Source organism: Benincasa hispida, chromosome 2 (genome assembly GCF_009727055.1).
Source record: "Benincasa hispida cultivar B227 chromosome 2, ASM972705v1, whole genome shotgun sequence".
NCBI lineage: Eukaryota > Viridiplantae > Streptophyta > Magnoliopsida > Cucurbitales > Cucurbitaceae > Benincasa > Benincasa hispida.
The window spans coordinates 44,350,484-44,370,228 of NC_052350.1; the positions used below are offsets into that span (position 1 = coordinate 44,350,484).

General features: G+C 35.6%; 1 protein-coding gene and 1 pseudogene across 2 annotated transcripts in view; both read left to right on the forward strand.

The window, feature by feature from the left end:
- Positions 1–1,663: 1,663 nt before the first annotated feature.
- LOC120071288 (callose synthase 3) overlaps positions 1,664–19,745 on the forward strand; it is a 34,337-nt gene continuing 16,255 nt past the window's right edge. Inside the window, exons 1-16 of one of the 2 annotated variants that reach the window (XM_039023481.1) lie at positions 1,664–1,824; positions 1,922–1,959; positions 2,172–2,395; positions 4,374–4,474; positions 6,525–6,649; positions 7,331–7,424; positions 7,651–7,761; positions 7,854–7,970; positions 8,142–8,234; positions 11,031–11,122; positions 11,294–11,420; positions 12,409–12,546; positions 12,733–12,809; positions 12,907–13,000; positions 13,603–13,725; positions 13,815–13,932. In XM_039023481.1, coding sequence (XP_038879409.1) covers positions 2,206–2,395; positions 4,374–4,474; positions 6,525–6,649; positions 7,331–7,424; positions 7,651–7,761; positions 7,854–7,970; positions 8,142–8,234; positions 11,031–11,122; positions 11,294–11,420; positions 12,409–12,546; positions 12,733–12,809; positions 12,907–13,000; positions 13,603–13,725; positions 13,815–13,932 — 1,600 coding nt within the window. In that variant the 5' untranslated portion in view covers positions 1,664–1,824; positions 1,922–1,959; positions 2,172–2,205. Of the gene's footprint in view, positions 1,825–1,921; positions 1,960–2,164; positions 2,396–4,373; positions 4,475–6,524; positions 6,650–7,330; positions 7,425–7,650; positions 7,762–7,853; positions 7,971–8,141; positions 8,235–11,030; positions 11,123–11,293; positions 11,421–12,408; positions 12,547–12,732; positions 12,810–12,906; positions 13,001–13,602; positions 13,726–13,814; positions 13,933–19,745 lie in introns of both variants that reach the window. The other variant, XM_039023480.1, reaches the window with a different exon arrangement.
- LOC120071289 lies at positions 9,495–11,023 on the forward strand (annotated as a pseudogene).

The following is a 19,745-nucleotide window of genomic DNA, read 5'->3' on the forward strand; positions in this document are numbered from 1 at the left end:
AAGAATGGCTGCTTTTGCTTTTTCTTCTCCGATTTCCATGTCCTTCCGTTTCTTTTTCTTACGACGCGGCTTTTTTGAATTTTGAATTTTTCTGACCGAAATACCCTTCTCGTTTTCCGCTTATTACTCTACTTTGCCATTTAGAGCTTGTGTTCCCTTGCAGCGATTTGACGGAATTGCCCCTAACGGTTTGGTTATAATATTTCTCCGTCAATCAGAATTTATAAATCAATTAATGCTCTATAGATTAGGAGTCATACTTGAGTATAATTTAATTAATGTTCTAAATATCTTGAGTTGTAATTATAGCTTACCAACACTTGAGAGCTATATATTTTTTGAGATTTTAGATAATCGGTATCTTCATTTACCTAAAATCATAATATCAAACACATTTTTAAACGATTGTGTTTGTTTTGAGGAAATGATTTCTAAAAAAGTTCTGAAATATTCAAATAGTGCTCTTGAAAGGAATGGTAGGGGAAGAATGAGAGAGAATTTATTATCTTTTAACTATTATTGTTATTTATTACTGTTTTTCTTTTCTCAATAAACCATAACCCATCTAACCTGTATAAGTTTATAACTACATCAAGGGACAATAATAAAACAAACGACTCTGAGAATAGAGAAATAACATGTCTAACATTTAAAATAATAAAAAAGTATACTATATATAAAGTGGAGCTATGACTGGAAAATATTTACATCATTTTTATGCCTTTGCAACTTTTCATAACTTCTATTTTGTCATTCGTCACAACTATTTGAGTTAAGGTAGTTACACGCGAAGTGGTGTATTCTTTTATGTATATGTGTGATCTATGCCATGAATACGAAACATCAAGATCTAATGCTAGACATGTTTGAAGAACAATCGATCTAATGCTAGACATGTTTGAAGAACAATCACATTTCTCTATTGCAATTATTTAGGTCGAAGTGCTATATCTCTTTGTATCGAGTGTGATGTTAAACCACATATATGAAAAATCACGATCAAACGTGGAGATATGCTTGAATGCAATCACATATTTTGCCACGTTACAACTATTCAGGTTGAAATGATATATCTTATACATGAATGTGATTTAAACCATATTTATGAAACATAAAAAAACTAATGGTGAAGATATGTTTGAATAGATAAAAATCTCATATTTTTATGTTGCCTTTTATTTTTAAATTTTTGATACCATATTGGTAAAACAATGTAAAAACTTAATTAATTATAATATTTTAACGCATGTTTCTTCTTTATGTACTAAAATAAATTATAAATTTAACTTGCATTGTAGATTTATATTATTAAATATAACAAAAACTCAAAATATATTTTTAAAAGATTAGAGACAGAAAAATAAAGTTAAAAAAATTTCGAGACAAATCAACTTCTCACTAAAAATTAGAGGATCAAAAAGATATTTTTTCAAATATACTTTTAAAAAGTGCTTGAATTAAAAGCATTTATAACCCAACCTGAATTTCAACACAAATTCTCAATTATCGGACAAGCGTGAAACAAATGAGTGGCACTGTCGTAATTACGTGAAACAAATACTACCCTTTTGGTAAAATAGACTCAAAAAGAATAAAATTGGACCCCACAGAAGCAGTAATTCTTTCCCTCTCTGGTATTGTAGTGTAGAAGCACGAGCAGAGAGCTACTGACACCTAAAAGAAAAGTTGCTCTTTTTTTTCTTGGCTCCATCTTCATCTTTGCTTTTGTTTTCTTTCCTTTTCTCTGAAGTAGCTTAAACTTTCAGCTCTCTCTCTCTCTCTGTTTAGGGTTTGCCCTTTCTTCTGCAATCTCCATTACCACAGGTGATTAATCTCTATGCTTCTTAATCTCATCTACATTTTGTATATCTTTGAAATGCATCAATGTTTCTGATACCCCTTTTCTGTTTTTGTGTTCTAGATGCTTGAATTTTGCGTTTAAGTTGTCACATTCAGCAGGTAACTATTGTACTTTTGTGTGGATTGGGTTTGCTTAAAGTTTTAGTGGTCTGTGTTTTCTGCTTGCTCGTTTTTTGTGTTCTTTTTTACTGTTTGTTGTTTTGAAATGTGCTACTTTTTTTAGGGTTTCTTGTTTATTGTCTTGTTGGTTGTTGTTCTTTTTTTTTTCTGTGTCTCTAAGTTTGTTCTTTGAAATTTTGCGAAGGGAACAGGGAGATTTGGAGTTTGAGAGTTTGAAGGGACGAAATGTCGTCGAGAGGGGGGTCCGATCAGCCTCCTCCATTGCAGAGGAGGATCACGAGGACACAGACGACGGGGAATATAGGTGAGTCGGTGTTCGACAGTGAAGTTGTACCGTCGTCACTGAAGGAGATCGCGCCAATCCTGCGTGTGGCTAATGAGGTTGAGTCTAGCAATCCCAGAGTGGCATATCTGTGTAAGTTTGAAACAATGCTGTACTGTTAATAGGTCATTATTTTAGTGGATGCAGAACTTGAGTATCATAGATAAGTACTTCAATGCTTATATCGAAAAATATCTATTTTTCTTCTCGATTTCTTTTTGATAACAAACTCCAGCACTATCCAATTGTTTGATTAATTTTGGGTGCCAGTTCCAGTCAAGTGCTTAGTTATATCCGTACCGAAAAACTGCTGGTCTGTTTTATCCAGTGCTTACTGGCACAGTGCCATCTTACACTAAGGAGGCTGCACAAGCAAGTTTACTATGTACTTTTACCTTGTGCTAGTGTCACCTTCGTGCAAGCGAATTCTGATTCTGGGTTTCTGTCAGTTTGCCCATTTGGATTTGCAAACTTCACCATACTTCAAAGTGAAAATTGTTGACGTTTTCCATTATGTTTGCTTGCTAGCTTTATTAGTTGAAACTATGAGGTATTGACTTGACTTCAAGTCAATGAATTGATTCATATAGTGTGCAACTAAACCTGCTTTTTGGTTCTAGTGAATGTACTACAAGTAATCTAACTGGTTTTAGACAATGATACTATTCTGGTTTACGGTGGTTGATTTAGATGTCTGTTCCTTTTGGGATGAGAATGGATTGTATTTTGAAGAAGCCACAATGAGTGACATCTATGCTAGATGTAGATGTCAACATTCGTTATTGAACCCTCGATCCTCAATATATGCATCGAAACTTTCCAAGCATGAGGGTCTCATATCAAATGTATGGACGATTGAGTATTGGGATACTTTTTTCGTTGCTTGATCGATCCTTCTCCTGTTGGCGAGTCGTTCTTTTTTGTCCTTTGAAGAATTATGATTTTGAGGGAAATGTACTCTTTTACTTGGAAAACATCACATGATCATGTGAACATGTTGGATCGGCTTGTGAGGAAGATGCCCTCGCTAGTTCGGCCGGTTCGTTGTATTTTTTGTTGGAAGGGGGAGGAATACTTCAACCACATTCTCTGAAGTTGTGAGTTTATGAGATCCATACGGGATTATTTCAAACGTTTGGTTTCTTGCTTGCTCCGCCCGAGGACACCAGTGTTATAATTTGGAAGTTCTTTCCTCCATTTTTCCTTTCGTGAGAAGGGTTGTTTTCTGTGGCTTGTTGGGTGTGTGCTATTTTTTGGATTCCTTGTGGGGAGTGAAATAATAGTGTGTTTAGAGGGCTAGAGGGAGATCCCAGTGATGATTTGTCCCTTGCTAAGTACTATATTTCCCTCTAGATTGATATTCAAAGACTTTTTGTAACTATGCTATAGATTCTATAGTTGGAGTCCCTTTCTTTGGTAGGCCTCTTCTTTTGTGGGCTTGGTTTCTTGTGCACTTGTGTATTCTTTCATATTTTCTCAATGAAAATTGTTGTTTCTATTAAAAAGTTGAGTATGGAGATATTTTTGTTTTCAATTTGGAAGGGAATGAGTATTGAATTGCTAGCCTTTTCAAATTGACAATAATTCTTACTTTTGATCAATTGGAAATGTTTGTCGTAATTTCATTCTCTCTCTCTGACTCTCACTCTCGCTCGCGCGTGCGCTCGTAAATTCGTACATCAATAAAATTGTTTCTTATAAAAGAGGAAAAAAGTTAGAAAAGAAAATGAAAAAGAAAATATCTCAATGCTTCCGAAGTTGATTATTTTATATTTTGTTCGTGGACATGGTGCATTGTGTACAATATTTAGATCTATATCTTCCTGCAACTTTATTAATAAAAAATATTTCTCAAAATCGTATATAGTGACCGGAAATAACTGTACTTATAGTGGTATCAATCAGTACTTTTTGAATTTTTTGGGTTGTTTCCATTCATTAGCCTTTCTGTTTTTCCCGCATTTGTGATATGAGATACTTTTTATTGATTATCTATCCATTCATTGTAACTTTTCTAGATTCTCGAAGTTGTTGGGTTATATTTTTAATAAATGTATCTTGTTAATTGTAGGTCGGTTCTATGCATTTGAGAAAGCTCATAGGTTAGATCCAACATCTAGCGGGCGTGGTGTTCGGCAATTTAAAACTGCTCTACTTCAAAGGCTTGAAAGGGTTAGCGCTCTCTGCATCTGATTTTTTCTTTTAAATAAAAAACTTCATATGAGTAGTTTGGATCTATATGCTCGTTTTCATTTCTTTTGGAGTTGGATGATTATTTTCCTGATTTGAATTCTACTGTTTTTCAGAGGACTACTTTGACTCTCAACTACCTAGAGACATCATCTCGAGTTTGTATGCTAGTTGTGTTTATTTTGGTTAGATCATTAGTACTATTTTGAAACCCAAAATTGGAATACGTTTTCTTGGAGCTTTTAGGACTAGTTTGGCTGAGCCTGAACCTGAACCTGGGATTATGGACTATGCCAAAAGAGAGGTCCTTTTTTCTGGTTTTCGATAAAAACTTTAACTTCAATCAAAAGGGGAGTGACAGCCTAAGGGCGAAGGGAGCGGGAACCCCTGCCGAAGAACTAAACGATGAGTGCCTCCCAATCATAATAATCATCAAAATGTTGTTGTTATAAAATAATTTTGAATGCAAAGAACACCACCGAGAGGTCTAATTCTGCACACAATTTGAGGTGCAAAAGGTCGATTTGACTCCAAGATTGTAAATAAGAAGTAGTATTCACATCATTGGGCCATGAACTCAACTCTGAGGTCCTATTTTAGTGAAGTTATTATTTTCGGTTAGAAGAAGAATAAAAAAATCTCTAGAACTTGGAGGTTGGTCAGGAGTAAATCTGGAGTATTGTTAGACGCCGGTCTTATTTCTCTTGATTGGAGGCCCTTTTTAGTTTGTCTCACTTTTTTTGGGTTCTCTTTCTTTGCATGCCCTTGTATTCCTTTATTTCTTCTAAATGAAAGCTCAAACTATCCGTAAAAAATGGATTAGACTTGGAGTTCGGCTCTGGCTCATTGTTATAGCTCCTCTTAGCTTCCAGTACATTTTTTTGTGCAAGTATATTTCGACGTTAATTCTTAATGGTTGGAGTTTCTTTTTGTATCTTTGGCTCCTTATTTTGCAGTTGTGTCTTTCTATATGGCACTTGCTTTTGTGCTCTCTTTATTTTCCGTGAAAGTTGGTTTTTGAGTGGAAAAAAAAGTAGAAAAAAGTTAGGGCCGGTTTAGATTGATTAGAGAAAGCAACAAGCAGAGCACCATCCATGAAGAAAATAAGCCAAGAATATAAGCATTAATAGAACAAAGAGCTGTTTCAGTACCTTCGCCAGAAAGACTTGGAGAAATTGCAAACAAAAACTGCATCTAAGAAAACAACCTCCTCCAAACACGAAATCAAAAGCTGCTTTCCCTGGGAGTTAATGAGAATTGGCCATGAGTATGTTTGAAGATACTTCTCAAGGTTCTAAGTCCAAACTTCTAAAAAGGAAACTTGATAATTCAAATCTCCTGGAGCTGGCTTTTGGGATGGCAAAGTGTCCCTAGGGATTAACGAGGATTGGCCATGAGGGAAGAAAGGGAAGTTAGTTTTTCTTTACGAACAAATAAAATGGACTATTTGTAGATTTTCAGGTATCCCGATGATATCCTTTCAAACAAATTCTTAAAACCAGCATCTTTTATCCTTTATTTTAAGGCAGTTGTATTTTAGACTTTCTGTTTTTCTCAAGCATTGGGTATGCCATAAGGAAACAGCCTGCTACCTTTAGGGATACGCGATTTACCATTTGTAGAAAATAATAATGACTTTCTTTCAATTGACTAGTTTACATCTTAGAATAGTTGATCATGCACTATGTATTTTCCATTCGGAAATGGTTATGTTAACATTTCTTCTTCTTTTTCTCTTTTCTAATGTTTTTCTAAACATGCATAGACTATCTATGTGTATTCACTAAGGTTTTTCTGGAAACATTTTATTTCTTTGTCACAATTCTTATTTTCGGGTTTTGTCAAATGTTCGTTTTTGGTAACATTTATAAATTTTCATAAATTTATTTTTAGGAAATTTCAATTGTTGCGGTCCTCATTTCTTCATATAAAAATTTTCATATGTTTCTTTTTGTGTGCAGTTCATTGTTGCTATATCTTTTTTGGTTGCTAATTCTATTTGTTGATCCACTTTATTATTCTCTGACTGCAGGAGAATGATCCAACCTTAATGGGAAGAGTAAAGAAAAGTGATGCCCGTGAAATGCAGAGCTTCTATCAACATTATTATAAGAAGTATATCCAAGCTTTGCAAAGTGCTGCTGATAAAGCTGATCGGTATGTCTTTTTTTTTTGTTAGCTTGTGATATTTTAGCTAACTATTGCAGTTTAATTCATCTTGATTATCTACTGCATGAGAAGTTTAGATGCTGAGGAACAGAGGTTTTTGAATAGGAAAAAGAGAATTTGTAGGCATTGTTTGGGATTGCATATAATTTTGGTCCTGTTTAGGTTTAAGTTATTATTGTTACTTAGGGTGTTCATCGGTTGGTTGGTGTCAGTTTCGAGCAAGGCGGCCGTCGGTTTGGTCGGTTTTCGGTTTAACTTTATTCACACTTACTGTTATTTTTTTCTTATGTTTTGATGAAGAGATTCTTAGATGACTCTTAAAATTTGGTCTCTTTCAGATTGTTTTATGGAATATCTGTGCAAATTGTAGTAGTTATCATTCATATTGGAAATTGCAATTTCTTATGTGTTCACTGATATCGCATTCTAAAAATATTTCCTCGAAACAACTTTTACGAATTAGCTATTATAGTGGAAATACTCCAAACAGCCCTTTTATCTTGCTTGTGTATAATCCCCTAGGCCTCTTGGTCTTAAACGCTGGTGTATCTTTCTTGTTCTCAACTTTACTCTCTCCTACCTTTACAAACACTGCCTCCCTCTTTCCTCTATTTCCTCTATTTGCATGTTTGAATGGAGAACTAACCTTTCCTTTTTCTGTATATTCAGTGCTCAGCTTACCAAGGCTTATCAAACTGCTAATGTGCTCTTTGAAGTTTTGAAGGCTGTTAACATGACCCAATCCATCGAAGTTGATCGTGAGGTGAAACTGAGAAATATTGTCTACCACCATTTTGTTGGTTCTTATGAGAATCTTATTGGTTGTTTTTTGCCCTCCTGAAATAACCTAAAATTTATTGGGAAAGAGGCAAACTTGAAACTTGTAGGACAGTGATGTGTGTGAACTTTGTAGTCAATACCTGCATCTCAGCATCATCTTCTGGTATCCGCTGTGGCTGATATAATTGAAATCCTTTTTCTTTTAATAGATTCTGGAAGCACAAGATAAAGTTGCTCAGAAAACACAGATCTTTCTTCCCTATAATATTCTTCCTCTTGATCCTGATAGTGCAAATCAGACGATTATGAGATATCATGAGGTTTGGTATTAGTTTTCTATTATCTGCTCTGGTGGTTTTATTGGTATACTGAAATTCTTTTCTGATTAAATGTTTCTGAAAAATTACTGCAGATTCAAGCTGCAGTTATTGCTCTTCGTAACACTAGGGGCCTTCTTTGGCCAACTGATCACAAGAGGAAAGATGGTGAAGATATCTTGGATTGGCTCCAAGCAATGTTTGGGTTTCAGGTAACAGAATGAGCTGAATTCTGTCCTCTGTATTTGATGTTGCATTAGGGATTTGCTGACTCTTGTGGTGTTTCTTTTTTATGCAATCATTAATTGAAATCCGATTGAATTGCATATTTCCTTTGAAACAAATTGAGCCATATATGTTGATTATTGTTGACACGAATGCAGGAAGGCAATGTGGCAAATCAAAGGGAGCACCTTATTCTATTACTTGCAAATGTACACATTCGGCAGTTTCCAAAGTCTGATCAACAGCCCAAGGTAGTAATTTACTGCAAATACATAGAGTAGATGTTGTGGCGTTATAAAACCTATGTACATGTGTGTGAATGTATTTTAAGATTTGCAGTGGTAAAACCATATTTTTCATTTTTTTCTTTTTCCCCCTTCAAGAAAATTGCTTTCCTTAAGAAGAAAGGAAGTGAAGCTGAAACTGGATGCCATGCCAAAAAGGCAGGTCGATCCCACAAACTGAAGCCACCAGAATTAAATTTCCAAGAGAAGGCTCCAAGAATTAATGTGGATAATGTGGGTTATGTACTCCATACCCTTTCTCGAGAACCTTAAGTGCTCTATAAATTTTCCTTTCCTCCCTCTAACGGAATGTTATAAAGAGTAGTAAAAGAAATACATCATGCATGGAAGTGTGGTAGATGAATTATGCCCTATGCTACTTCCTCCATCACACTACATCTTTTAGTCAAAGTCAACATCATAAAGAATGTGGCTCTACTGAATGGCAAAAGCGTACCTTCAGAGGAGATGTGAACCATACCCTTAGTCTCTTACTTAGAAAGATGACTAGCACCTTAAGATGACAGCAGTGTTCAACAATATTGTCTTCCAAGTGCAACCAAACTAGAAAAGAACCTGAGCTTTTTTGGGATGCTAACCTTCTAAAGCTTAGTAAAGTGGAAGGAAGGCAGAAGAATTAAATAAGACAGGTAAAGCAAGATGTACCGGAGGAAGTCCAAAAGACCAAACTTGGCTATTCCTCACCCCGGTGACCAACAAAAGGAAGAACACTCAAACATCTTTGTGTTCAATAGGGCATCCTAAATGTAGACAAAAGAGGAGATCGATAAATTTTGAGAGAGACCAAGAAAAAGCTTTGTGGGATGCCCAAGAATCTGCTTTCCATCATGGAGATGGTGGTCAAGTAAGATTAAGGATAGCATTGGGTGAGTATATCTGGGAAGAGCCAGGGGCATCCAAATGTTGAGATGGCTGCCTCCCAATTTTGTATGTGTACAGAGCAAGTACTGAAAATTTGGGTTGATCGGGATATTTCTGCAAAAAGTCTAGAAGAAAGAAGGCTTTGGCAAGGAATGGATCAGCTGAATCATGGGGTGCATCTGAACAACCAAAACTTCAGTCTTCATAAATGAAAGGCCAAGTAGAGGAATTCCATAACAAAGATTGATAAAAGAAATGTTTTGGATTTGGGGTTTAGAAGAAGCCTCTTCGATAGAGAGATGGGAAGCTCCATCGCTCTTGGTCAATTGTTGAACTCTTGGGTGGTGGACAAAAACGAGGACAGTTTCCATTGGAAGGTTGATTTCTTGGTGGGTTCTCTACCAAGTCCATGTTCTTAAACTTAACAAAGAGGGCCATGAGTGGACTCAGCTGTTCGGGAAGTCCATACCAATTTTTAATTGGGTTCCTATTTTCCATGATATCCCTACATTCATGGCTGCACTAATTTTATTGGCTGCTTTTGGTGTCATTCCAACAGTTGCATTCAATGTGTACAATGTTTACAAGGTTGTGCAGGCAAGAAAAGGAAACATGCTATTAGCATTAGCGATGCTTTACCCATTTGTAGTACTTGTCGGAGGATTCTTAGCATGGGATTATTTGTCACCTTCTGACATTATTGGAAGCTATCCGCATCTGGTTATAACTGGAACTGGACTTGCTTTTGGATTCTTAGCGGGTAGAATGATTCTAGCCCACCTTTGTGATGAACCCAAGGGCTTGAAAACTGGAATGTGAATGTCACTATCATTTCTTCCTCTTGCCATTGCAAATGCTCTCACAGCAAGGCTTAATGATGGGGAACCTTTAGTTGATGAGAATCTGGTTGTTCTTGGTTATTGTCTTTTTACTAATGCTCTATATTTGCACTTTGCAACTTCATTCATTCTTGAGATCGCCACTGCCTCGGGAATCTATTGCTTCAGGATAACTAGGAAAGAGGCTTAAAGTTGGCTGCAGTTTTCTTTAGGGCCAACTGGAAGTCAAATGATGCAGCTGCTGCAAGTGTTCCTTATTATGAAGAGAGACAATTCTGCATTATTGGGATTTTTTATTGATATCATTTTTGGATGAAATTGATGAGGATAGTTTTGAATCCATTGATTGTTATTCAATTGATCCCATGCTCTGATTGATGACTTATCAGATCGGTATAGGGTTATTTTAGGTAATGTGACATTCTGGATTTTAACTCTAGAAAGAGAAACTTATAAAGAAAATATACTAGTATTCATGTCCTCTTCTTAAATGGTTCAGTTAATAATGCTCTAAACCTGTCCATGAGAGTGTGGAGACTTGTAGCAACGCTATATAGGTGCAGCACCCTTCGTTTTTTAGAAAATAACTGGTCATTTGACAATGATATGGTTCCCAGCCAACAATTCATTTCTCAACCAAACAATATTCCTCAGCTTACATCAGTAGATGAATTAAACCTACGCTTCTCAGCTTACAACAACAGAGATGATGAATCAAACCTATGGTTCTCATAGATTCCGTTTGTACTATCTACTGTCATCTACTCTCAGACGGAAACATCTTCAACTCCAATGTCAGTAATGTTCACCATGTTACCAAACACGTTACCATACTAATCTGTACCGGCTACTGGAAGCCAAAAGTGGCAAAGTTTTGGAATATGGACACTACAGCAATTGTGTTAGTTTGCTTGCAGCATAAAGTTTATTGTGTGGGTATTTCGTAATAGTTTGTTACGGAAAGTGAATGTAAAGAAAGTAATGGTTAATGTCAAATTAGATCCTTTTCATCTCTTATATGTTGTTCATTATTCTTATATAGCTGGATGAACGTGCTGTGACTGAAGTAATGAAGAAGCTTTTCAAGAACTACAAAAAATGGTGCAAGTATTTGGATCGTAAAAGTAGTCTTTGGTATGTTTTTACTTTTTGCATTAAAAAATTATTTGGATTTTTGAATCCTATTTCTAAATTCTGGTCTGTAAGTACTTAATCTTGTGACTTCTGTTACATTTCTTAAGTTAGTAATAATATCACGAAATTGGCCATACATCATTTCATATGTTTGAGCTTCTGACACTTCAGGTTACCTACCATACAGCAGGAAGTGCAACAGCGGAAACTTCTATACATGGCGTTGTATCTTCTAATTTGGGGAGAAGCGGCAAATTTGAGATTCATGCCCGAGTGTCTTTGTTATATATACCATCATGTATGCCTCATTACTCCATTCTTTTACTTTTTCAGTAGAAGATCTCTTATACATGGTGTTGATGAGATTGATATTTTGATGATTTTCCTCCTAATGCATCTAGGAAATTGGATGGGTTGCCAAATTATGGTCATTTTTATTTTAAGTTTCTATATTTTTGGAGCTTAATTATAGGGATCGGTCCCAAGTTATTTTTTGTAAACTCAAGAAGCTTTCACCAAATTCTTGAACTGGATTTGAGGATTGTTTTGATGATTTTTTTCTTTATATTTTTTATGGCACAAATATTGTTTTCATATTTATTCTATTCAAAATCCTTTTTGTACTACTTTTATGGGGATATGGAGGCTAAAAGTTCCCTTTTTTGGTTTTGAAATGATTTAGTGCTGCAAAGTTTCTTTTCGAAGGAAGATAAATTTCTTTTCTAAAAATGATTTAGTACAAAGTTGCTGTTGAGTTGAATAATCTAGAGAGGAGGTACCCTCACGTTTGGTTCTTACCTGATCCTTACAATTTTTGCTTAGGGTTTATGAAAGCTAGTTTTTCTTTGCTGTTTTGTTCTGGGGGAAGCTACTGAATGGTGAATACAAGTCATCGATTTTTCGATCAGGACTGGAACTATTTTTTCTGGCTAAGTTTTTTCAATGAGTTTTTAATAAAACTCTTAGATGCCAACCATTCAGAGGGATAATCAACACATTGAATGTGTGGGATCTTCTAGAAGCCTGTTTGGAAGAAGTGGAATTTGAAATACACGAGAATGAGTTTTTAGAAAGATACTCTACATCAGATGTTTGGTTGTGAACTGCAGTAGTATGTACTAAAAGTTGTATATGACGTTTCTTTACGTAAGTTCAGGGAGTTGGAAGCTTGAACTCCCTTGCATAGATGTTTGGTGCAAGAGCTTATATACCGTCATAAAAACTATGAACAATGTTTATTAATAGTATGCCTCTTTGTTGTAAAATTAATTGTTTGTTTCTTGAAGATGGCGTTTGAATTATATGGCATGCTAGCTGGGAATATCAGCCCTATGACAGGAGAAAATGTCAAGCCAGCCTATGGTGGTGAAAATGAAGCTTTCTTGCGTAAAGTTGTGACTCCTATTTATGAAGTGATTGCAAAGGTTTTTGTGCCATTAATTTATGTTTATTTATTTTTATGCTTGTTCTAATTGACATATTAGTTTGGCTTTTTTCAATTTGGTAATATTGTTATTATTATTATTTTTTGATAAGAAACAAATTTTGTTGATAAGAGACAAATTTCGTCGATAAGAACCAAATAATATTGTTATTTTTCAATTTTCTAGGAAGCTGCAAGGAGCAAACAAGGGAAATCAAAACATTCCCAATGGAGGAATTACGATGATTTAAATGAATATTTCTGGTAACTTTTCGTTGTGGTATCTTTCTTTCAAGGCTCAAGTAATTGGGCTGCATATTTTTTCTGATTAGGCTATATGATATCTGTTCTATAACTGTAGGTCAGTTGATTGTTTCTGTCTAGGGTGGCCAATGCGTGCAGATGCAGACTTCTTTTGCCTTCCTCATGATCAAATTCATGCAGACAGAAGTGGGGTGAGTTATTTCCATTTTGAACTGAGATTTCCTTTTATGTATTTGTAACATTTTTCTTGTTCCCTGCTACACCCTGGTAAATATTTGCTGCAAGCTTTTGTGAAAATTATATCTACTGGATCATTTTTCTCTCATTCAATTAAATAAGTCGTATTATTCTAGGGATAATTTCCATATAGTTGTAATCCCATATATGGTTTTACCTTTTACTTTACAGAACTGTTTCTGTCCATTCTAATCTTTATGTTGATGTAGTAGGAAGCATGTTTTGTAATTCCCGTTGGGACTTTCTATAATTGTTTGTATCGAAATGTAAAGTATTGGTAATTCTACTTGTTAATATTTAAGATACTGGAATGTGCTTTGAATGGGTTAGTGTGAGAACCAGTGGAAAAATCAATTGTAGACAAGAAGTTTGTACTTGATAATGTTTCAAAAATCCAGATAGCATGGATGAAAAAATGAAGCCTGTTCTTCACCTACGGTTTTATTTTTCTACTCTTTCAACTGAATACTGCTAGGGCTGCACTTTTGATATTTTATGATATACTGCAACTATTTTACAATTAATGAGCTCAATTTATTTTTACTGTGATATCCAGGAGAACAAGCCTCTTTCAAAAGATCGATGGGTGGGGAAAGTTAATTTTGTTGAAATAAGGTCATATTGGCATCTATTCAGAAGCTTTGATCGTATGTGGAGCTTTTTTATACTTTGCTTGCAGGTTGGATAGTATTTTTATTTTATGTTTACACACTTGGATGTTGTCAAAAAAATATAAATTACTTTGTACTTTTAACTTCTTACTTTCAGGCAATGATAATTGTAGCCTGGAATGGCTCTGGGCAACCAAGTGCGATCTTTAATGTTGATGTGTTCATGAAAGTTTTAAGTGTCTTCATTACTGCAGCCATATTGAAGCTTTGTCAAGGTTGGTAAACTTTCTGTCTTTCTTTGCTTGGATTCCCCACGATAAAGGGCTAAGAGGTCATGGGTTTAATCCATGGTGGTCACCTACTTAGGATTTAAAATCTTACGAGTTTCCTTGACACCCAAATATTGTAGGGTTAGATGGATTGTCCCTAAAAAATACATAGAAGAAAAGAATTAGAACAAGAATAAAATAAAATCATTAATGATTACTCCTAACTACATTACCATATTTACAACCAACACTCCTCCTCAGGTTGGTTTAAAATTTGAATATAACTTCTATTGCCAGCTTGCTTGCCACCCTCAATCTGTCTTTTTTTAAAACAAGATAAGGAACTTCTCATTAGCTCTCAATATTTCGAATTTTACTTTTGGAAGTCCTTTGGTCAACATATTAATCATTTGCTCCCACACTTGGGAGATAGGGGATTCTTATCACACTAGTTCCAATTTTTCCTCATGATGTATTTTTTGACCTCGATATGCTTCGTGTTATCATGTTGAATTGGATTATAGAGATAACAATTTTGTTTTCGCCATACACACGCTTAGGTGACTTTTGAAAAAAATTCAATCCTTCAAGTCTTGTCCAAACCTATTGATTCAGACGAGGGATCAATTATAAGCTTGAATCGTGTGGAAGAAGATCAGTTTATTAAAGAGACGAATCAGTTTGAAACCAAGATTAATGGATTACTTATCGAGGATTATTTCTTTGAAGCCATTGGTGATCTGTTCATGGATAACGAAAATGGACTTCTTGGAAGGATCTAAAAAAGGAAGGGGAATTCACTCCTTCAGTTCGTGGAAAATTTGTCTCTTGTAAAGATTTGTTTGTGGTATTCAACTTCGAGCAATCCCTCTATCATCCCCTCCATTATGAGTTTTAATTTATGAAGATAATTTCCTGGAACATTAGAGACCTCGAGACAACTTTTTTTTTGAAAAGGAAATGAAACTTTTCATTAATGTAATGAAAAGGGACTAATGCTCAAATACAAAGAGACATCAAATAATAGGAATTTAAGAAACAAACTAAACGTTTAACTAAAAAATCCTAGGATCAGTAGATGTACCCGGTGATCTCAACTAGGTTGACAAAATCATAGCACCCTCATCATGTCAAACCAAGAGTACATGACTACATCGAAGAAATAAAAGCGTTCCAATTAAGACTAATGTCTTGAATAGAATAATCAGCACAAAACTTCGATTGGGTACACGCTAATAAACAAGTAGAACCAATATGTACCGTCCAATTCAAAGGTTTATCATGAGAAACTATTTCAAAATGCTTTAACCGCATTCGACCGAAAGATCTGAGCTTTAGGTGAGAGGCTAGGGCCAACCAAGATTTGCTGCATGTTCTCTTTAGTTGTTTTCCCAAGAACCCAAGATACATTGAAGAAAGAAAAAATCTTCCACCAACGTTTCCTTGAGTAAGAACACTCAAACAAAAGATGCTGAAGGTCTTCTCCATTTTCTAGACACAAGGGACATATGGAAGGAGATAAAAATTGGTCCCGGAGCTTGTGCTGTAAAGTGTTCGAGCAATTTAATGTCCCAAAAAATAAAATCCAAATTAACACATTAATTCTTTTGGGACTCTTGGATTTCCAAATGCCTATGTAAATTCCCTTGTCCAAAGGGGTAGAAGAGCTTAAAAACTTGGAGAAGGATTTGACTGAATACCTACCAAAAGACTCTAGAGCCCAGACCCAAGAATCTGAAATTTGGTTGACCTTCTGCTGTCAAGTTGAGACAAACGCTGCTGGAGTTCAAAGAGCTCTTTATCTTTGAGCTGCCTTCTGAGTAATAAACTCCAAGAATTCGTATTAAAATCCCAACGATCATATATACTACCTTTAGGAACCTGAACACCAAACATCCATCCAGAAATAAATATTCCTACCATTTCCAAGTTTAAAATGTGCTAAGGATCCAAAATTGTCCCAAAGCTTTGATATGCCGATCCAAGGATTTCTCAAACTCAATCCATGCTTACTAGACGTATGCCAATTGTGAGGATCTGAACAATGAATGCTTTTAACCACCCTACACCAAAGCGAATCTGGCTCTTTGATGAATCTCCACTTCCATTTGAAAAGAAGAGCTGTATTTCTGTTTTTTAAATTGCCCACTCCAATGCCACCAAAATTGTCCCAAAGCTTTGATATGCCGATCCAAGGATTTCTCAAACTCAATCCATGCTTACTAGACGTATGCCAATTCTGAGGATCTGAACAATGAATGCTTTTGATGAATCTCCACTTCCATTTGAAAAGAAGAGCTGTATTTCTGTATTTTAGATTGCCCACTCCAATGCCACCATCCCGAACAACCTTTGTAGCAATTTCCCATCTTGACCTTACTAAATGATTGAGCTTGCTGCCTTTTTGGCCTTCCCACAGAAATCTACACATTATCCTCTCAATCTCTGAAGCAACTGAAATGGGCATTTTGAAATTTGACATATAATAGGTTGGAAGGTTTTCAAAACCGAATTACAAAGAGTTAATCTGCCTCCTCTAGATTTACCTTTTCATCTGTCAATCTTCATATGCACTTTGTCAATAATTGGTTGCCAAAAAGGGTGTTGTTTTGGGTATCCTCCAAGTGATAATCTCAAATAAAGAAAGGGAAATTTACCAGCTTTGCAGCCCAATCTGTCCGTTGTGAGATTTAAAGTATCATCATCAATATTTACCCCATATAATGCTGATTTCTCCCAATTAACCTTTTGGTCCGAGCACCATTCATACAAACCAACTGTTTGAATTAAAGTATCCAACATAGTCTCATCATGTTTGCAGAAAAGGAGTGTATCATCCACAAATTGCAAGATGGACAAATGGTCTTTGTCCTTACCCACCAGAAATCCTTCAAATTAACCAAGATCATGAATCCGAGATATTAAAACTCCAGCCAATTCACTGATATTGAGGAAGAGAAAAGGTGAGAAGGGGTCCTCTTGACGAATACCTTGGGTGGCTTTGATACCCCTCTCGGTCTACCATTGATCAGAACACCGAATATTTTGGATTTTGAACACATCCGTTGATCCATTCAACCCACTTAGGATGAAACCCCTTAAGTTTGAGGATTTTTTCCAGAAAACTCCAATCCACTCAATCAAATGCCTTCTCCATATCTAATTTCAGCACCCACCCTTGTTTCTTTTTTTCCTGTAGTCTTCAACAGCTTTGTTGGCAGTGAGGACCAGATCTAGAATCTGTCTTCCTCCAATAAAAGCGCTTTGTGTATTAGATATAGTGCTTGGCATAACTCTCCTTAGTCTTTCTACAAGAACCTCAAAGAGTATTTTGTATGTTGTGTGAGGCTTATGGGGCCTTTGGAATTAAACAAATAAAATTCTTTCTAATACAAGCGTTTATCTTCCCATTCAAGTAGAACTCCTCAAACACTTTTTGGAAAATATTTTTGAATTTTGCCCCGTATTCAATAAGAAACTCTACCGTAAATCCATCGGGGCCTGGAGCTTTACTCTTCTCAAGTGACTTAACTGCTTGAAAAATTTCTTCACTGCGGAGAGGAGCTATTAATGACAGATTCAGAGAAGAAGAAACCTTCAGCCATGGTAAATCCATTGGTATGGATCTTGAGCCTGGTATTTTAGTAGTGTATCAAAAGTAACCCAAAATTTCAGACTCAATATCACGAAAAAAATGAAGCACCATGCCTCCACATGATGATAATTTTGTGATCAAATTTTTTCTTTTCTTTGCTGAAAAAATCTATGAAAAATTTTGTATTCTTATCTCCCAACTTCAACCAATTCAACTTTCTTTTTTGAATAAAATTCCTCTCCTCTAAAATATATAGATTTATTAGGTCCCTCTTAATTGCCAAGCGGATATCCATCTCAATTGTGGATAGATCTTCCTTTTCACACCTTTAATTTTTTCCTTCACCTTACGCAGCTTTAGATCAATGATAAAACCTGCCCAACCATTTGAAAGATCAACACTCAAGGCTTGCTTAATGAGATTTGAGCACTCCTTAATTAACATCCAGCTGTTGCAAAAACGGAATGAAGAAGGACCACAGGTAACCACACCAACTTCTAGTAATAAAGGAAATTGGTCAGAGAAGATTCTTGCTTTCCTACTAACTCTTGAATCAGTCCACTCTTTATTGATTAAGAAACGATCAATAAGAGAATGAGATCTCGTGTTGCCCGCCCTCCCTTGACCAAGTGTAGCTTCCATTGGATAACAACACTTTTAACAAACCAGCTTCTTCAATAAATTTATTAAATTTTTTCATCCCTCTAGTAACTCTACCGATGGGAAATCTTTCATGTATCCATATTGTGATATTGAAGTCCCCTCCTAAACACCAAGCTTCCACACAATAATGAGATAAGGATGTAAGCTCCAGCCAAAGATATCTTCTTTTCTTGTAATCTGTTGCACCATAAACGTTTGTCACTGACAAATGTTCCTACAATGTGTCCGTATTTTAACTGAAAGTGAATAGCCACCTTTAAGAAATTCCAAAGGTGTAACTTTACTTTCATCCCACATGATTAATAAACCTCTTGATTTTCCAAAAGCCTCCAGAAATTTCCAGCCAACATCATTTGAACTCCAAACTGATTTAATAAATCGTTGGGCATATGGAAGATTGACATATAATATGTTGGAAGGTTTGGCAATACATCATTTACAAAATCAACATCCACATTTAGTGATGTTACAAGAAACCCAGAAACCAGATTTTGATCATCAGTTTAACAAATCAGTTTGAAGCTCAAATGGCGTTGGCTGGACCTTTGTGGAGGCATATGGAAAATCATGAGATCTAACAATCATGTGGGATGAAAGTAAAGTCACACCCTTGGAATTCCTTTAAGGTGGCCACTCTCTGTTAAACTCTGGACACAGTGTAGGAACATTTGTTGGGTGACAAACGTTTAGAAAGCAACAGACTATAGAGAAAGAAGATTTTTTGGGCCAGAACTTACATCATTATCACATTATTGTGTGGAAGCATGGTGCATAGGAGGAGATTTCAATTACTAGATGGATTCATGAACGATTTTCCGTGGAAAGAGTCACTAGAGGAATGACAAAATTTAACAAATTTATTTAAAAAGCTGGTTTGCTTGAAGTACCGTTATCTAATAGAAGTTACACTTGGTCGTGGGAAGGAACTACAAGATCACATTCTCTTATTGATCGATTCTTAATCAATAAGGAGTGGGATGAGTTGTTCACTGATTTAAGAGTAGATTTTGAGGGAAGATCAACCACATGGTTGCGCAAGGTGAAGGAAAAAATTAAAGCCTGGTTCAAGGAGTATGAATTTGAAAGAAAGAGAAAGGAGAATGATTTATTATCGGAGTTGGAATTCTTTGATACAAAGGTTGAAATGGAAGAACTCTCAATAGCTGAAATAGATATAAGACTGGCCATCAAAGGGGATTTATTGAATTTATACTATTCAGAGGAAAGAAATTTGATTCAAAAGAGTAAGTTGAAATGGTTGAAGTTGGGAGATGAGAGTACCAAATTTTTTCACAGATTTCTTTCAGCCAAAAGGAGATAAAACATGCTTGTGGAATTACTTTCTAATGGAGATGTGGTGCTTCAATCATTACGAGAAATTGAATCTGAAATTTTGGGATACTTTGCTGCTTTGTACACTAAAATTTGAGGCTCTAGATTCATTCCAATAGGAATCCCTTGGCAGTAGGTTTTAATTGCTCAGAATTTGTCCCTATAGCCCCATTCAGTAGTGATGAAATTTTACATGCACTCAAGTCACTTGGGAAGAACAAAACACCCG